The sequence below is a fragment of the Penicillium griseofulvum genome (assembly GCF_001561935.1).
Source record: "Penicillium griseofulvum strain PG3 chromosome Unknown contig_91, whole genome shotgun sequence".
Taxonomy (NCBI): Eukaryota; Fungi; Ascomycota; class Eurotiomycetes; order Eurotiales; family Aspergillaceae; genus Penicillium; species Penicillium griseofulvum.
Genome location: NW_024467450.1, coordinates 1,300,561 through 1,317,529, shown reverse-complemented (window position 1 = coordinate 1,317,529; position 16,969 = coordinate 1,300,561). Strand labels below are relative to the sequence as shown.

The following is a 16,969-nucleotide window of genomic DNA, read 5'->3' as shown; positions in this document are numbered from 1 at the left end:
GGCGGTTTCCTCTATACCATATACGTACAAACATATGCATCACTTGGGTTTTGACAACACATCAAACTAGGACGTATAAAATTGCTACCTAGTACCTAGTACTCTATATGTTGTACACTATACAACATAGATAGATAGACCCTTGTTGACCCGGTTTTCATTTAGGGGGGTTTGTTCATTCCATTTTTCTTTTTTTTTCTTTTTTTTCTTTTTTTCTTTTTTTTAATTTCTAAGGATAGCGTAATAAATAGAAGGTTAGCAATAAGAATATTACCATGTCGATAGAACAATTAGGCGCTTTGCTGGCATTACGAAAATTGGTCGTCAAACAAAAATTCAGTAAGCAATAAATAGTAAGATCTAATATATTGACAATACATACCAAGATTCTTTGGGAATCAACACGAGGTCCGAGCGATGCACTAAATACCGCTATCATAACCTGTACGGATTGACCAATAATACTTTGATCGCAGAGGGGGCCACGCGTATCTAATATAGTATACGCCTGCATATGTATACGAATAAAAAATAATTCAAGTTTTCGATACGTCCAGTCCGAAGTAGCCTGCATTTGGCATTAGAGGTAACGCATGTGACTATAAATTGTTGATTTAAGAGAAAGGCCGTACCCCTGAAAGAAAGTTCCTATTTACTTCCTACACAAAGTATCATTTATTATCTTGACGTAGTGAGGTTATTAAGCCATGGACATTACAACTGACGAGTGGATGACCGGGGTGGACGGTAATTTTCTTCTCCATAAAGCTATTGTTCAAGGTGAGCAAAATACGATATATTTTAAAAGCTAGTCTAGTGATACAAGCACTCAGCCTCGCAGCGATGCCCAGCGGGGTACGCGTCCGTTCGGCAGAGTCGTGCGGTGTCTCTGCGTGGACGAAAACTGCAAAGATATCAGTCGTCCTTCCTAGTGGAAATCCCCAAAGATATTTTCTAAAGGTTGGAATATGCCATTCTGAAATCTACCTCGCATACTCACATTAGATGTGGCCAAGTAGTGTGCTACGGGAACCGGTGCACAGGCTTTGGTAGAGGGCGAATATCAATCTGCCTCTGCAATTCGCGCGGTTGTTCCCGGGTTTGTTCCGATGCCTATTAAATGGGGTGAATATCATGACGGCGAATCTCAAGTCTATTTTTTCCTAGGCGAATACCACGATATGGACCTCCGGGCACCTCCAGAGCCAGAGCCATTTGTGGCAAAAGTAGCAGAACTCCATACCAAAGGAAAATCACCCACGGGAATGTTTGGGTTTCCAGTTCCTACCGTGTGTGGTATTTTTGAACGACCCGTGACATGGGAAAAGCGATGGGCAGACTGCTTTGCAAATCAGCTGAAGAAGGTCATCGATTTTGACAATCAAACAAACGGACCTTGGCCACAATTTGATGACGCCTGCAAGCAAATACTCAACGCCGTTATACCAAGACTTTTGGGTGCACTGCAGTCCGAAGGTCGATCAATAACGCCTGCGTTGATTCATGGCGATCTGTGGGAGCAGAACATCGGAGTCGATATGGAAACCGGAGAAACCATTGTTTTTGATCCGGGGTCTACCTATGCTCACAACGAAATGGAGTTTGGAACTTGGAGGTGCTCTTGGGCCTACTACTTTAACTCTCCTGTTTACATAAGGCTTTATCAACGCCATATCGAGCCATCGGAGCCGGTCGAGGAATGGGACGATCGCAATCGACTTTACAGTCTTCACCCCTACCTCAATGACTCTGCGGGTCATCCGGGGAGTATTTCAAGATCAATGTATGGCCCCCTATTTGCCCCTGTTGGTTCTAGTTTTTCGCAGATTACTAATGCAGCATATCTCAGAGCATATAATGATATGCTCTTTCTGTGTGAGAAGTACGCTCCGCTGGAAGGGCTGGAGAGATATAACCCCGAAAAAGACATCAGTGTTACAGGGGCATATGTTCAGCATTCTACTCAGATTATGGCGATGAATGCGTGAATTTCGAGGGCAAGATTTCAAAGAAGCAATACTTCGAGATATGAAGGTTGCTATCGCTATCTCCAAAGAGGTTATCATTTTACTGTGGATAACTCCTCGGTACTTGGAGCCTTCAAGCCCAATTTGATATACCTGGTTGATGAAAGTTCATTGTGCTTATTTCTCAGTCAAACAATAATTCAGCAAGCCGAATGACAAAAACTTTGACCCGAAAAAACATACAAGTGAGGATTCGCTGGTGGCCACCCACCCAACTACTTACTCACCGGCGTGTGGCCTATAGATAGTATAGAGGAGCTTTAAGTAACCGCTATAGTCGAAGAACTAGTACATTCCCTTTAAGTAGTAGTCTTCCTGAAAGTTAGGTTCTAACAGTTATAGCTACTATGTATTTCGGACAGATTTACTATGTAAGACTTCTATGTAATAAATGTAACGGGCTGGTTTGGCTTTGGTTTTAGACAAAGGCTTCACGTGATTAAATATATGTACTCACCGCCTATTAGCAGTGCTATCTATATAAACCATCCACATCTCCTATCTTCGAAAAAGGCATAATTACCTTGACTATGGGCGATGCGATCCGCCCGAGCGACGATGAATTCGATCGCGTTCTTCGCAAGAGCATAAGGCAGTGGTCATCCTATCTCGATCTCGCTAAAGGATCTCCATTATTTCCACCCAACAGCCTTGATCTAAAAAGTCTTCTTGGACAAACACCACGTTTTCTCGGACAAGGAACTCTATCCTCGAATATGTCTTTTGTCTGCGAGGAGCAGGCGTTACAAGGAGGAAAGAATCGCCTTCTCATCAATGGGCAGTCAGTTTGGAGGACTTCAAAAGGAAACTGTACTCTCGAACCCAAAGTACTGCGTAAACAGCTGGTATTAGCTGTTCAAAGCCCAATGAGGGTTGAATTTACGAAAATTTGTTTCTCCCCGGATCGGTACTGCTTGGATGGCAGCTTCCTTAGCGACGATGAAAAGTACATTACGGTTCTTTTCCTGGCTTGGGCTTATATTCTCTCTGCGCAATGGGCTGAATTGCTTAACCACTCCTCTGAGAATCCCTGCCGGGTAGAATTCATGCAAAATTCTCTGGGTAACCCACATGGTTCATCCACTGGTTCAAATCGGCAGGCTACGGTCGAAATCGACGTAGGTAATGACATAGATGAGGCTGAAGCTTTTTGGTGGAACGCCATATTATGTTCCGATGGCGGTTGGAACATAAGTTGTCTTTATAATCACAACGTTTATTTTTCACCATGGTCTGTGTCAAGTTGTGACAGTTCTGGGTTCGCGGTCACGAGGAAATCGTCAATTGCTAAAGCAAAGCTGCCCTCTTCAGCAATTGCCCTCAAGTATGTTTCTCGATTCTGCCTGCGTCATGGCCTATACAATCAAAGTTCGGCTTCTCTTGCTGCGGCGCTTTATATTCCTTATCTAAGCGGCAGATTACTCTCTCTTCCTTTATCAACCTACAATTTGCAATTTCTTCCAGCCCAGTGCGGAGCATCGATTCCCGCGCTCTTCGAGGAGTATAAAGATTTGCTACCTTACTATATGACATTGAGTTCCAATACGTGGGGTATACGATCACTTCTATATTGCACCTTTTTCAATTCGGATATTGAATGCAATCTTGTCAGCCCTTGGTTGAACCCAGCTTTTGCTATAGTTGACACTATCCTCAAGGAGAATGACTTCGCCAAGCTCGCCACATTTCTTACAATACCTGATCCCCGGCTCGGACCACTATGGCTTGGTGCAATATTAACAGGCCTTGCGAAATCATTCATACGTGATATACGAGCGGGATTCACTGCGCTTGATCTTCATGCTGCTGGGTGGACTGGCACAACTCAGACCTTCCTAACCTACAAAACGGGAGTGAATGATGGAGAATCAATACGCCGAGAGGATGAATGTCGACTTTTATTCCTAACTGCTTGTGATGACTATACAAGTGTTCCAATCGGCCCATGGAAGCCATTCGGCGAGACGCTACTATGCAACACAGAAATCAAAGTCCGAACACATGCCCAATGTGGATCACATTGTCTCGAATACGAGAGTTGGGACTGGCTTGTCACAAATGGGGACCCAATTTCAGATTCTGGACTGAACAAGCATCGAGTTTCTGTAAAGGCACCTCCGGAAAATTGTCAGGTCGACGCTTCAACAAAGCTGTGGGACTTTAACTATGATTGTTCTTCGCAGTTCTTGTCTGAAATGGCTACTCGTGGAATATTTGGTTGGTTAAGATCAACAGGTTATCCAATGAACGAAAAGCCTCTATATCAGCATTCATGGATCGACATAGAGAGCTCTGACGAAGAATTGGATGACAAAGATTCTGATAGTATTGTGATGACACGTCCTAAAAGGGAGCGCGTCGAGAGTTGGCTTGATAATCTGGAATAACAGATGTTCTTCCTCCCATTAGGTGAGATTGACCATCTCTTCGAAACCATCCGGACCACTTGTAGGGTGCGCAGTGCACTTTGAGCATATAGCATATGCATCGACCTAGAGAACAGTTGCAATGGCAGAGCCATGCAAATGCATTTTAGGCCGAGCCCTGAAAGAACTCCAGAGCAAATTTCCGGAAACTAGTTGTCTTTAAGCCAGCTTGAGGTACCCAAAGATCCACAGAATCAAAGAGGAACCCCCTTCCTTGTGCAAAGACATTACGACAAATGTTCCCGGCGGTTAGCTCTTGTTGCAGATTGTGCTGCGTTTCCTTCTGATTGAGGAGCTTTCGCGTGAACTTCTGCCCAGTAGCTTCCTCTATTGCGTCAGCTACCTCACGGTAGGACACCGTGTCCCCGGCCACATAGACCGGCCCATTGACAAAGAGGGCATCCATTTCTGGCCCTAGTACAATCTCCGCCGTGAACTTCCCGATATCCTCCGTCGTGGTTGTCGAAAATTTGTTATCCCAGTCCTCGATACCATACACGAGTTTGTTTTCCACATCCACCAGACCCCCAATAGGAGGAAAGATAACGCTAGTGAACAGCCCGGTCGACAACGCAAGCCAACGAGTCGTACTCTGGGACCGAAGGAAGTCCCTCACATCCAGCTGTTCATCAAACATGTACTGCTTATAGCCCCGTCCGATGGCTTCGTAATCCATACCGAATTGCCAAGGAATATAGTATGGCACCTTTGAAGCAATGACAGCTCTGGAAATTTTGACCTGGAGTCCACTTTCTGCCATGTATCCGGTACAGCAGATGACGACTTCGAATTCCTTGAATATTGAGCTGAGCTTGTCTTCGGAGTCACCGGTGACGTCGCCAGGAGTGAATGTGATTCCGAGTTTGCTAAGAGAGTCGATGCGAGCAGCTTTGCTTGGCTCTGTAGCCTTGATGGAGCTTTCACGAAGCAGGACGGAGATAATTGCATTGTTTCGTCTCTGAGGGTGGTGGGCTAGAGCTTGCAGAACGTAAGTTCCTAGCTCGCCAGCTCCGATGACGAGAATGCTACCAGGAGTGCTCATTTCGAAAAGAATTCAGGGTTGCGAGAAGTGTAAAATAGCAAGGTCAATTGGGTACAGCTCAGCTATTGTCCAATGTCTTGTTCGATGCTTTTATAGTCATATGGATTGGTAAGCAATCTCCTATAACCTTGGAACTTACTGACTAGTTGTCGCAAATCGTAACTAGTTAGGGTTAACGGCCCAGATCTCGGGAAGTACGATAACCCGGTATCCGTGAGTGGGAAGTATGCTTTCCGGCCATCCGTTCCTTAAGATATTGTCTCCGATGATCCGAATACCCAAACTGTGGCCTCTACCTCTTTATATATATTGAACCTGTAGCCTTTCCGCGACGAGTTCCCGCTTTTATGGGCATATTATCATATTGAATGCTCGTATACTTGGTAAGAAAATGTGTAGACCAGGATGGTAGGTGCACCATTTGGGATCACAGTTCATGATTAGCACCAGTACTATCTGCCATGAAAGACACTTATGGCCTTTCCATGAGAAGGTGAGTATTGCCAGCATAATCGATACTAGTCGCATACTTCACGTGCAATCCGTCCGCCACCTTTGTGCCCAGATGCCGAACCGACGCCGAGGACATAATGTCCAGCACACTCAAATTCACCCCGAGATTAGAGTATAGCCCTAGCTTATCTTAGCGTCTTTCATATCATGCTAGGTCTTTTTTAATTAGGTCGAGAAATATTTTAATATGTGATAATGTTGATGATATACATATCTGCGTTGCTCGATCAGAGTGGCTTTCCACGGTCCATTTACATGACCAATAAGAGTCGCTTATGTGATACACATCTCGGCCCGCGGGTGTTCAAGCTTTCTGGCCAGGCGGAAAATAGTAAATCCGTTGGTTTACCAGGACATTCATACGAATCCTGCCAACCACAACTGTACCATATACTTTTAATTCATCGATCGTGGTTCCTCGTAGACGCTTTGGAGATGGCCAAGGCATATACTACTCTCTTTCCAACCCCACCACTAGACGAATGCAAGGCGCCGATTGAGAATGTGTTTGCACTGACTCCTGTGCCCAGAAACGATGGCCAAGTTAGTGTAGCGACTAATATGTCCTAGTGTACGAAATCCCAAAAAAAGAGGAAAAAAAGGAATTAGGTCACGACTGACTGCCTGATAGGCCGTCTTCATCAACACCCATCCTCTATGGCATCCGTCTGGATCCCGTGGAGTATACGGAGGGACTCTCATCGCCCAATCCCTCTCAGCAGCCATGCTCACTCTTCCCTCTACTGTCAACATGCACAGTATGCATTGCCATTTTCTCATTGCAGCGACAGCAGAGACACCCATTTATTACCATGTTGATCATGTCAATGATGGTGATAGGTTGGTAACTTGTATAGTGAAAGCCAAACAAAGAAACCATCTGACATCCACAGCAGCTGTGAACTTTATTAATAGCCACAGCAGTATGGACGAAAAGGTCCTAGAGCACTCTACATCGAAATCTGATGTTTCAGTGCCGCAAGATCCTGCGGTAATCACAGGAGAAGGTACTGGGAACGGGCTGTTTGAATCTCGAATTGTGGACAATGACATTGGTAGGGATGACTTGCTTCGTCCATCAGACAAAAGATATAGACGTTTCATGTGATTAAGGGGAACCATATCTAACTCTGGCGGTTCCAACGTACATATATTGGCACTCGCATACCTAACAGACACCTAATTTATTCGAACCCTGTGGCGAGCCCACAATCTATAGCCTTACCCTTCTCCACCACCTACAGATCAGGAAGAGCTAAACCAAAAGGCCGAAGAAATCGAAGTGATGGCCAGCCTCAACCATTCCATATACCTACATCACCCACAGGCGGTCCGAGTAGACGACTGGATGCTCACAGAAATGGAGACTCCATGGGCAGGAAATGAGCGAGGTCTGGTTGTACAGCGGATATGGTCCACAAATGGAACTCTCGTTGCTACCTGCATTCAAGAGGTGAGTCAAGGAGCCCCTCTCCTACCTCTCGAATTAGCCAACAGTATTGACAAACTACATAGGCTTTGGTGCGGCTGAAGCAACATGAAACTCCGAAGCACATGCTATGAAGATCATTTCTGATTAGCTAACACATTGTCGTGAGACCTATGGATGCAGTGATATAGGAATAGCGAAGCTTGGATACATATGTAATTTGTTGAGGAGCAAGCAGATGTTGGCAGATGCCGCAGTCGACCTAAGGTACAGCAGATGAAGAGATCAGGCAGGACCGTTTACGAAATAATAAAGAAATTCTCACTTCGCAGTGCAGCGAATGGTATTGGAACGGGTAAGGCTAAAGGTATTGACATGAATCACGTTATATCGCATATTAAAATCGCCATAGTATATATCGACCAATGAGCATGTATCACAGCTAAAACCATTCCTTCTGTAACGTCAGATCAATTCGATATAAAGAAGTATCTTGCATTATATAAATCTAATAAACTTATTTTAACTTTTAATATATGGCTATCTAAGGAGGTTGGAGAATTGACGAATTAAGGTCTATAGATTCTATGACCCCCAATTGGCTAGCTCTCATACCCGGAGTACTCCGTAAAGAAAGGTCAAATTGACGGAAAATCTCTGATGGCCTCGAGACATCATGCAGGGATAAATGGCCGGGATATTCTCTTCCCCCCGGGTCAGGAACCCGGGGATTTATAACCCGAACGAATAATAAGAATAATAAAGAGAAATGAAATAAACACGGAGTTCGGTGGCGACCGGGTCAGATGTCACGTGCACCCCGGACCTGAGAAAATTCGACCCGCCCTTTACGTCTTTAACAACTCTCTTTCACTGTCATCGGCCTTCGACCTTCACCTTCCACAAGTCTTTTATCAGCCGATCCGCTTTTACATCCCCGACAACCAACCCGTCTCATTCACACATTATGGATCACACACGCGACCCCTGCCCCTGGGTTGCTCTGAGCGACTTCGGTGGTGCTTTCGCCATGGGTGCTATCGGTGGTGCCGTCTGGCACGGTGTCAAGGGTTTCCGCAACAGTCCCTACGGTGAGCGCCGGATAGGTGCTCTCACAGCTATCAAGGCGCGCGCACCCGTCCTCGGTGGTAACTTCGGCTGCTGGGGAGGACTCTTCAGTATATACGATTGTTCAATTAAGGGAATTCGCAAGAAGGAAGACCCTTACAACGCTATCATCGCCGGTTTCTTCACCGGTGGTTCCCTCGCTATCCGTGGTGGTTACAAGGCTGCCCGAAACTCCGCTATTATGTGTGCCGTCTTCCTTGCTGTGATTGAGGGTGTCGGCATTGGTTTCCAGCGCATGATGGCTGATAACACAAAGCTCGAGGTACGATAAGCTCCTTTTCATCCCAGTGATTTATTGAGTTTGAGTCGGGACATGTCTGCTAACCACTGCCCAAAACAGCTTCCTCCCCCACCTCCATCCGAGCACAAGGCCCTGGCTTAAATTCTCTCTCCTCATCCATTCACCAACACGATCGACCTATCTACCTTCGATCGCCCTCAACCCATCCTCCCTTCCGTCTCTTTCTCCATAACGACATCCCCCACATCGAATCTCTCTTCCCCGGTGTTCGGTTTTGGTCATATTCAAACGACATAGCATAGAGGTTCCTGTTTTCCTTATTCGCTTTTAATACCGCATCTCGCAGCCTGTGTTTTCAGAGCATTGTATTTTATACACGGCGGATTTGTTATTGTGGCTGGTGCCAAGACCGGCGTGTCTCTTTTCTGGCCAGGTGGCTGAATAAAAGAATCTCTCCACTACTTATCCTGCAAAAAAGCGTTCAAGACGGGACCGTTCTGGATTTTTGTATATTAATGTATGGCTAACAAACATGAGACGCATTTCTGTCTATATTTTCAGTATCCCTTCAGCGACAACATAAGTAGGTAGGAACTATGGGTGGTTATAAACTACGAATATAGTATAGTAGACCCGGCATAAATGGGGCTCAGAGTATGGCCTTGCGAATTACTCTACACCTGGGGCCAGTATTTATTTTACTTGAGTTACGTTGACATGATAAGGATGGGAGGTAAGAGGAGTAACTGAGTCTTCATTAATCATGCAGCACTTAACAGTCTTCATGGACGTGAGATGCAAAGTATAGAATACTGTTTATATACAAAGCAGGAATAGTTGCGAAGTCTAGATGCTTCAAGCACTAAGAACAAAGTCTGCATTTCTCAACTCCTTATAGCCTATATAGTTCTTTATTCAACCCCCTTGAAGCAACCAATGACTAGCATCTCCCATTCCTGTGTTTATTTCCCCAACACTAACCGATTTGTGCCGTTTAACCAGAGGTAACATGAAGAGGACCGTTGCCATCATCAACAGGGCAACCGTCGCTGTCCGAATCGAATTCAACAGCACAACTGCCGGATGTAATAACGGCGATACCAATTGATTTGATATCAGTCGCTCCCTCACCAGAGCCGATACTGTTTCCATTGCCGTCCTTAACCTCACAGGTCTCTGGGATGCCGGCAAAGTTAGACTTGCACTTGAACTTGCGTGCACTGGCCCAGCAGTCGCCCTCGATGGTAAACTCGCGGCCGTCACCGGTGTTGTAACAAGGTGAATGGTCATCGGGATAGGCTGTTTCGTAGATAGCATCGCCCGCCTCGTTCAGGATCGCGAAACCACTGTCATGGCCATGTTCATTGCCAGTGGGACCGGAGATCGTTGAAAAGCCACTGTTTGACCAGACGACTGTTAACCGCTCGGCGTAAACGGTTGCAGTGGTAGCCATTAGGCAAAGAAGCGTGTTGCGGATAGAGGGCATAATGAGGTTGTAGAAAGTGTGAATTCAGGCTTGAAGGTTTTGACAGTTATAGATAGAGTAGAATGGTCTGTTGCTCCTATGTAAGATGATTCTGTCTCGATTTCAGAGGCTTCTTATATCTGTTCTTCAAGTTATATTTCCGCCCCTGACAGAACCAGATGACATCATGAGATTATCAATACCTGTTCTATTACTCTCAGGGTCTCATTCACTATTCCAATTGAGGAAGGTTTAATATCTTGCGACGAGTGTCTGTTGCTGGCCCCCAAGTGACATTTCTTCATTCAGCGAAAGCTGAATGATCGACAGGTAGCCAAGCCGAACGTACTCTATATCCAGTTGAATCAATGGAAATCTGTGATCTGCAATTGCAGATCACACAAGAATTAGCCAAGCTGCTCTATACAACATACAATGTCAGCCCTGAGGGTCTTCTACCTATACGGTGTTCTATACGATGTTATGTAGCTCTGGGGAAACGAAAGAATTATTGATGCATAGGCAAGTGTACATGAACAAGGTTCTAATAGCACCCCGCAAATATCAATTCCTTTACTGTAAGGATAGTTTGTCCTTGACTGTCCGCTGCAGGAACGAAGTTAGTGCAACCTGTCGTTGGGGGGATTACAGATTAGGCCACTACCGGAGAGAGATAACTTTTTCGTATCTCGAAATGGAAGATAAAAAATCCCACTTCTCACTTGGATGTAGATCTCTGAATCCTGCGTAGGTGGTGGCGTCGACATAGGACGAAGTACTATACAGGCCCCACCCATTAGGGGCCAAAAGGTGGAGTCGAGAAGCCCAAGTCCGTCAGACCAAGCTGACGATGGTGTATGCAGTTTGAGCCCCTGCAAAAGCATTTCATCGCCTAAGTTTTAGGGATAGGGCAACTAGAATTGACGAGATGTTGGAGTAAGGTCTACGGAGTAGATAGGCAGATATCTAGATGCATGACGAATTGTGAACAGCAGATGAATTGTTGAGTCTAAAATTAGAACTGAGATTGGAAAGATCTAGCAGTCCTTCTTTTCCTGGTGGAAATAATTGACATGAAGAACAATCAAGATGGACGGAAGAAGAATTTCTACCAAGTGCCTTTTATAGGCTTTGTGTACATAATTCGTGTCTGAAACCAACATGCAGTGCATGTTCAATCGTAGGCAAAGTACTCGTATTAGTATCAAACAATCTAGGATAGATGAACTAAACGTTCATTGACTCGTTCAGTTCAGTCTTCCTTCCAGCAGACCAGCCAGTTGCAACCCAATTTTTCGGGGGCGACAATCCAGAAAGCTTTTCAGTATGAGACTTCTTCCCTTTCCCATGCACAACAGCCGAACTAGGTTTAGCCCCTAGCGCGGAATCATACGCCCAAAAAGCGTCGAAAGCCTCTCTAATCCGATCCGCTTGAAACGCAACCACCAAGACGACCGTGATAATTCCCACAGTCAGTGGAGCGGAAATAGCCCAGAACAGTGTCTGCGAGCTGTCCATGTCGCGGATGTCATTGGTGTTCATGCCAAAATAGCTGGTCACAAATGATAACGGCATAAACACCACAGTCACAATGGTGAATACAAGGATCGCCTTTCCTTGGTCTTCCTGCCGTACGTCTACGCCGCTGCGTGTCTGGTTGGCCAATGAGTCAAGCTTTATGTTGAGGAGTGAGATTGCTCCAAGTTCGGCGTTGAGCTGGTTGATGAGTTTACTTAGCTGCACGTTCTCGAGCTCGAACGAGGAGATCCGGGACTCGGTGGTGACGCGGAAAGAATGCGGGTTTATGACGTTCAGGTAGTTTGTGAGGACAAGGCGCTGCCTCTCGGATGCCTTCTGGATTATTTCTAGCTCCTCACGGACAAGATAGATTTCCTGTAGTAGGCGTCGATGGGGATTTTGACTCGCTTTGAATTGCTAAGAACATATGTATTGATTAGCAACATTACAATCAGTGGCAAGAACTGAGAAAGGAATACTGACTAGGTTGCGGACGTGGTCACGATAGATCTCAAGCAAGTTGACCGGATTGTTTTGCGAGTCTCTGCAGCGGATGTCCCCTATAATAAGTGCGAGAACTAATCCTGGACTCACGGCTTCGTAAGTCACGACATCGGATACCTCGTCGGTATAGGTCATCAATACAATGTCTCTCATGGCGTTTTCCATAGAAGTCTCTGCCTCTGCTCCGACATGCGTGACCCCACGCACCATCTCTGATGATATTAAGAAGGTCGATGCAGGTTCAGGGCCTGTATACATTTCTCGCTTCTCATGAGAACTCTTCACTAGATGCGCACTGGACACGACCATCATCAGGAGATCTTGAAAGGCATCGACCAAACTCGACGGGATACGGTATGTGTCCCAGTCAAACTCTCCATTGGCTGACACCCCGTGCTGGATCTGAGCTGCCATTTTTTCCAGGCTTGTCAAAAAGGGCTGTAACTTCCCAATTATTGTTCGGTGGTCTTTCCGACATATGTACGTCATGTTCTCTTCAAAGCTCATCACCCATCGTGATTGTGAGCTGTTCACTGATTGTTGTCCTGGACAGGCTGCGTGAACGTGCGTAAACAGATGGTCGATGGCTTCTGTCCGAGTAGAGTATTGACGGGATGCAATGCATTTCGAGCACCTCCGGATGCTGAAAATAATTTTCTCTAGATTATCATCGTCTTTAATGTCAGCGTAATCAGTGATGTCAATGTCTATAAGGAAGGTCCGTGGGATCCGCTGATGGCCCGTTCGGTTGGCCAGTTCATGCATAAGGGATGAGTCCCAATATTTGGGTATTGTCTGTAAGTTTGGGCATTAGATATTGTAGGATTAGAGGGATTGGATGTTTCTCACGGTGAGAAGATCGTGAACTGCTCCCCAGAACTTGCCGCTAACAGCGCATGGATATGAAAGTGGCGCGAAGAAGTTGAATAGTCGACAAAGCCGAATGACAACATCTTTCAAGGCCGCCGCTTCTGGTGAGGCTAAGTCTGAGACATCCTTAGGATGTTCTGCGATCAACTTCGGAAGAGACATGGCATATCTTTCTGTGATAGCCTGATCCACGTCAAAATAGGACTTTGTCGTCGCATATTTGTAAATTCGCCACCCATACCCATCGATAGGCGCGAGAAGCTCGCTATGAATGTGCGCCGAGACGTGTTTTATGGTTTCTTCATCAACATTCGAAATCTCGATGGGCTTGTTTAGAGGCTGAATATTCGAATTCAGGTGATCTGGGCTGGGGTTATCGGGAGATGTGTTTGATTTTGAGATCGTGCTCTCTTCCTTTGACGGTTTTTTTCTTGTCTGCCAGGTAAAGACTGGCGGAAATTCCAAGTTGATGGCGGATCGACGAGCAGGGGAAGAGTTCTGGGAGGCAGATGAGTTTCCGGGTAAGCATTCGGGTGGCGTGGAACTGTGACTATGATAGGTCTCCCCTTCCGCATGTGCTGCCTTTGTGGTTGGTCCAAAGTAAATATTCGAATGAGTGGGCGACTTGCTGTCACCTGGAGGTCTTTGATTGATTACCACGCCGGGGGGAGGTGAGAGAGATCGCACACTGGTGTGCCGCCGTAAACGATTCCTTGCTCCAGTATAGCGCCGTTCATCCAGGGTCGGATTCCTATCTTGATAACCCCAGTCCGATTGCGAATCGTCGGGGAGTTCACTCGCCTCGTATGGACCTCGTTCATCTTCATCTATCCCTGGTTGAATCTGTTCATCGGTTTCCAGTGGATGATGACTTTTCTCAAATTGAGCTGGTTTATCTGCCTCAGATGGGTTCTGGTCATACCCCCCCGCTTCAGAAGATTCCTCGAAGAATACTGGCTTTGTCCGCTTTTTGCTTTTTTCCTCTTTACGTCGGTGTTCCTCTGAGCTCCCCGGTATAGAGGTCTCGATGTGAATGCGAAGAAGGGTCGATGTGCATGAGGCTACTAATTTGGCCCAATCCTCTTCTCTGATCGGAACCTTGTCCTCGGTGAACATTTTGAAATCATGGCGATCTTCATGCTCATAGCCTTTATAGCTGTCACCTTCATACCCACGGCCTCCGTACTCATGGCTTGTATACCCACGAGGATGACGTTCATACGCACGAGGAGCCTCATAGCCACTGGGGGGCCCGTATGCACGAGGGGGCTCATACGCACGAGGTTCATACGCACGAGGTTCATACGTACGAGGAGCCTCATAGCTACGGGGTTCATAGCCATGAGTCTCATACGCACGAGGGGGCTCATAGCCACCGGGGGGCCCATATGCGCGAGGGGACTCATACGCACGAGATTCATACGTATGAGGAGCCTCATAGCCACGAGGCACATACGAATGGGAAGTCTGATATCCGTGAGCCTCATACGCACGGAGAGGCTCGTACGCGCGAGGAGGCTCATAGCTACGAGGCTCATAGCCACGAGGCTCATAGCCACGGGTAGGCTCATACGGACGAAGTTCATACCTGCGGCCTTTGATCTGCGGTAGGCAATATCTGAGGATCCTGTCTCTCATTGCCTAGTCGATAAACATTAACGCACTGAGACAAAGATGACATAATATACGGGGAAATAGATGTCATACAAAGAATGTCTTGCAGTGCTCCACAGGAAAGAAGAAAACACGCTGGTCGGGGTTGATGACACAGATATTAGAAGGTGACAATGACTGGATCGTTGGCGGGCTCACGATCTCCAAAGATGGGCTCGCTCCATCCATAAGAGGAATTGGTGCACTAGTAATGATGAATTCTGTTGTCCCCAGCCGTCAGTACTTTGTGCTGGCGCGTAGAAACGGTGCTCACAGACGGAAATTGACGATCACTGCCCACAATTCTGAGACATGAACAATATGGTCCTTTGGGAAGACACCTGATTTTCGAATTACTTGCTGTAGGTCACGTTGCCGGGTAGACTCCAAGTTGTAGAAATACTGCAGGAGGCTGCGAGTCGAATAGGCGGACTTGAAAGATCGGGCTGCATCCATTCTCTGGGCTGAATAGTAAGGAAGACGAACGAAGATGACGGACTTTTCCGCGTGGGTTTGAGTGGGAGTGGTGCCAACACATCGCATCACGTCGTGCGGCTCGCTCAATTCGGGGAAATTCCGCTGCATGCGCTTCAAGAGCGACACGACGAGAGCCCGATCTTCATCTGCCAGGTTCGGCACATTTGATGCAAAGCGCTACATTGTTAGTGGAAATCACAATACATAGATAACACACTCACCATAAAATCATCGAAGCTCTTCGAGTCAGTTTGCATGTGGCTAATGCTCAATGCTGTAATAAGTATGTGTCCTAATGATCAGGATCGGGTTGAGAACTCACGTCCATGAAAACTGAGGATCATGTCCTTCATTGATTGTCTCTCCCGTTCGATAAAGAATTACTTTCCCATACCCCGGCATCCGCGAACCAACGACATCAAGCCTTTGGCCGGCATGTCCTCGGTGGGATGGGTCAGCTCTGAACCCACCTACAAATTGTTTGACAGTGGACGCTTTCAGACCGATATCAAAGCTCAGCGGTTCTCCGAATGATACGCACTTTGGCGGTTGATAATTCAAATTTTGGTTCGGATTGAAGGGGCCAAAAGCATCAAAAGATTTCAAGGCTTGCCCGGGGCCCGACTCTCTATAAGTCTGAAGCCCTTCAGCTTCCCGAAGATGTTTTGTGTGTGCGAAAAGGTTGGTAATAACTTCATCGCTAATCCAATTTTTGATGTCAATATAATTTGGATCCCTCTAGATTACTGTCAGTGCCTTGTACAAATCCTTGAGATGTACTTGACTGGCCTCGTTAAATTCAAACGGCACATCGTAGGCCTCGAGGCTTTCTGGGAGCAAGTGGTTGCGATGGACCTTCAAAAGGCAAACGCATTAGACCAAGCTGCAAGATTTCTCGGGAATGGAGATGATTACTCTTATCCAAGTGGGTTTATTGCTGTTCTGGTGACATGTCAAAAACTATTTTCCGTGGATATGCCCTAGTTATTGTACCTGATTCCAAGTACTCGCTTCTGGGTACCAGAGCATGTAACTCTTGCTGTCTCCGGTCATGTTGCGTAGATGTAAGTTTATATCCCAAGTCAGCTCTGACATTTGCCACGTCACTTTCGTGTTTTAGTGGTCTGTGCAGAATACGAGACCATTCTCAACTACAATATAACTAGATATTTTGCCTCCTTCTCAGTTGGGTAGACAGTTTTACGAACAGATCATAAGAGAAAGAGTACATAATTCAAAATACAGGGGGAAAGACGAGAAGATCTGGATCGGCATACCAAGGATATATGCAAACAATGCAAATTTCCTCAACCTTGGAACCTCCTTGGAACCTCCAAAGGTTTGGAAAGAAAAGGCAAACTAAGCAAACAATCTAATCTCAGCATGTGATCTTGCATGTGATCATGCGACGGAGATAAACAACCCTAATGATCAACACAACTATCACAACCCTCGGACCCAATCAAAGGTGATTCTTCGGCCATTCCTCGCTACTAACCCCGCTAGCCGGCAAACCTTGGAAAACTAGGCGCTAATCTAAGCTTATCCCGCACGCTAGCAAACCCCTAATCGCAAGTTGAGATACCTTGAACCACTCAGCCTTCCAAGTTTTTTTTTCCCATTGACCTATTACATACTCAAAAGCTTGAAATATCTCAAAATAATGCAGCTGCCAA

At 46.2% G+C, this 16,969-nt stretch overlaps 5 protein-coding genes across 5 annotated transcripts; 2 read left to right on the top strand and 3 right to left on the bottom strand.

Moving 5' to 3' along the window:
• Positions 1-843: 843 nt before the first annotated feature.
• Positions 844-1,988, top strand: PGRI_067820 (Fructosamine/Ketosamine-3-kinase; the record flags this gene model as incomplete). Its single annotated transcript, XM_040794496.1, has 2 exons — positions 844-855; positions 1,044-1,988. The coding sequence occupies 2 exons, from the start codon at positions 844-846 to the stop codon at positions 1,986-1,988; spliced, it is 957 nt and encodes a 318-aa protein (XP_040649746.1).
• A 2,571-nt stretch (positions 1,989-4,559) lies between these two features.
• PGRI_067810 (aromatic alcohol reductase) lies at positions 4,560-5,495 on the bottom strand (the record flags this gene model as incomplete). Its single annotated transcript, XM_040794495.1, has 1 exon — positions 4,560-5,495. The coding sequence occupies one exon, from the start codon at positions 5,493-5,495 to the stop codon at positions 4,560-4,562; it is 936 nt and encodes a 311-aa protein (XP_040649745.1).
• Positions 5,496-8,404: 2,909 nt separating this feature from the next.
• Positions 8,405-8,947, top strand: PGRI_067800 (protein transporter TIM17; the record flags this gene model as incomplete). The annotated part of the gene is made up of 2 exons (XM_040794494.1): positions 8,405-8,827; positions 8,906-8,947. The coding sequence occupies 2 exons, from the start codon at positions 8,405-8,407 to the stop codon at positions 8,945-8,947; spliced, it is 465 nt and encodes a 154-aa protein (XP_040649744.1).
• An 853-nt stretch (positions 8,948-9,800) lies between these two features.
• Positions 9,801-10,292, bottom strand: PGRI_067790 (uncharacterized protein; the record flags this gene model as incomplete). Its single annotated transcript, XM_040794493.1, has 1 exon — positions 9,801-10,292. The coding sequence occupies one exon, from the start codon at positions 10,290-10,292 to the stop codon at positions 9,801-9,803; it is 492 nt and encodes a 163-aa protein (XP_040649743.1).
• A 1,206-nt stretch (positions 10,293-11,498) lies between these two features.
• Positions 11,499-15,550, bottom strand: PGRI_067780 (Mg2+ transporter protein, CorA-like/Zinc transport protein ZntB; the record flags this gene model as incomplete). The annotated part of the gene is made up of 6 exons (XM_040794492.1): positions 11,499-12,206; positions 12,273-13,088; positions 13,143-14,804; positions 14,871-15,021; positions 15,091-15,470; positions 15,515-15,550. 6 exons carry the CDS (start codon positions 15,548-15,550, stop codon positions 11,499-11,501), a joined length of 3,753 nt encoding a protein of 1,250 aa, XP_040649742.1.
• Between the last annotated feature and the right edge of the window lie 1,419 nt (positions 15,551-16,969).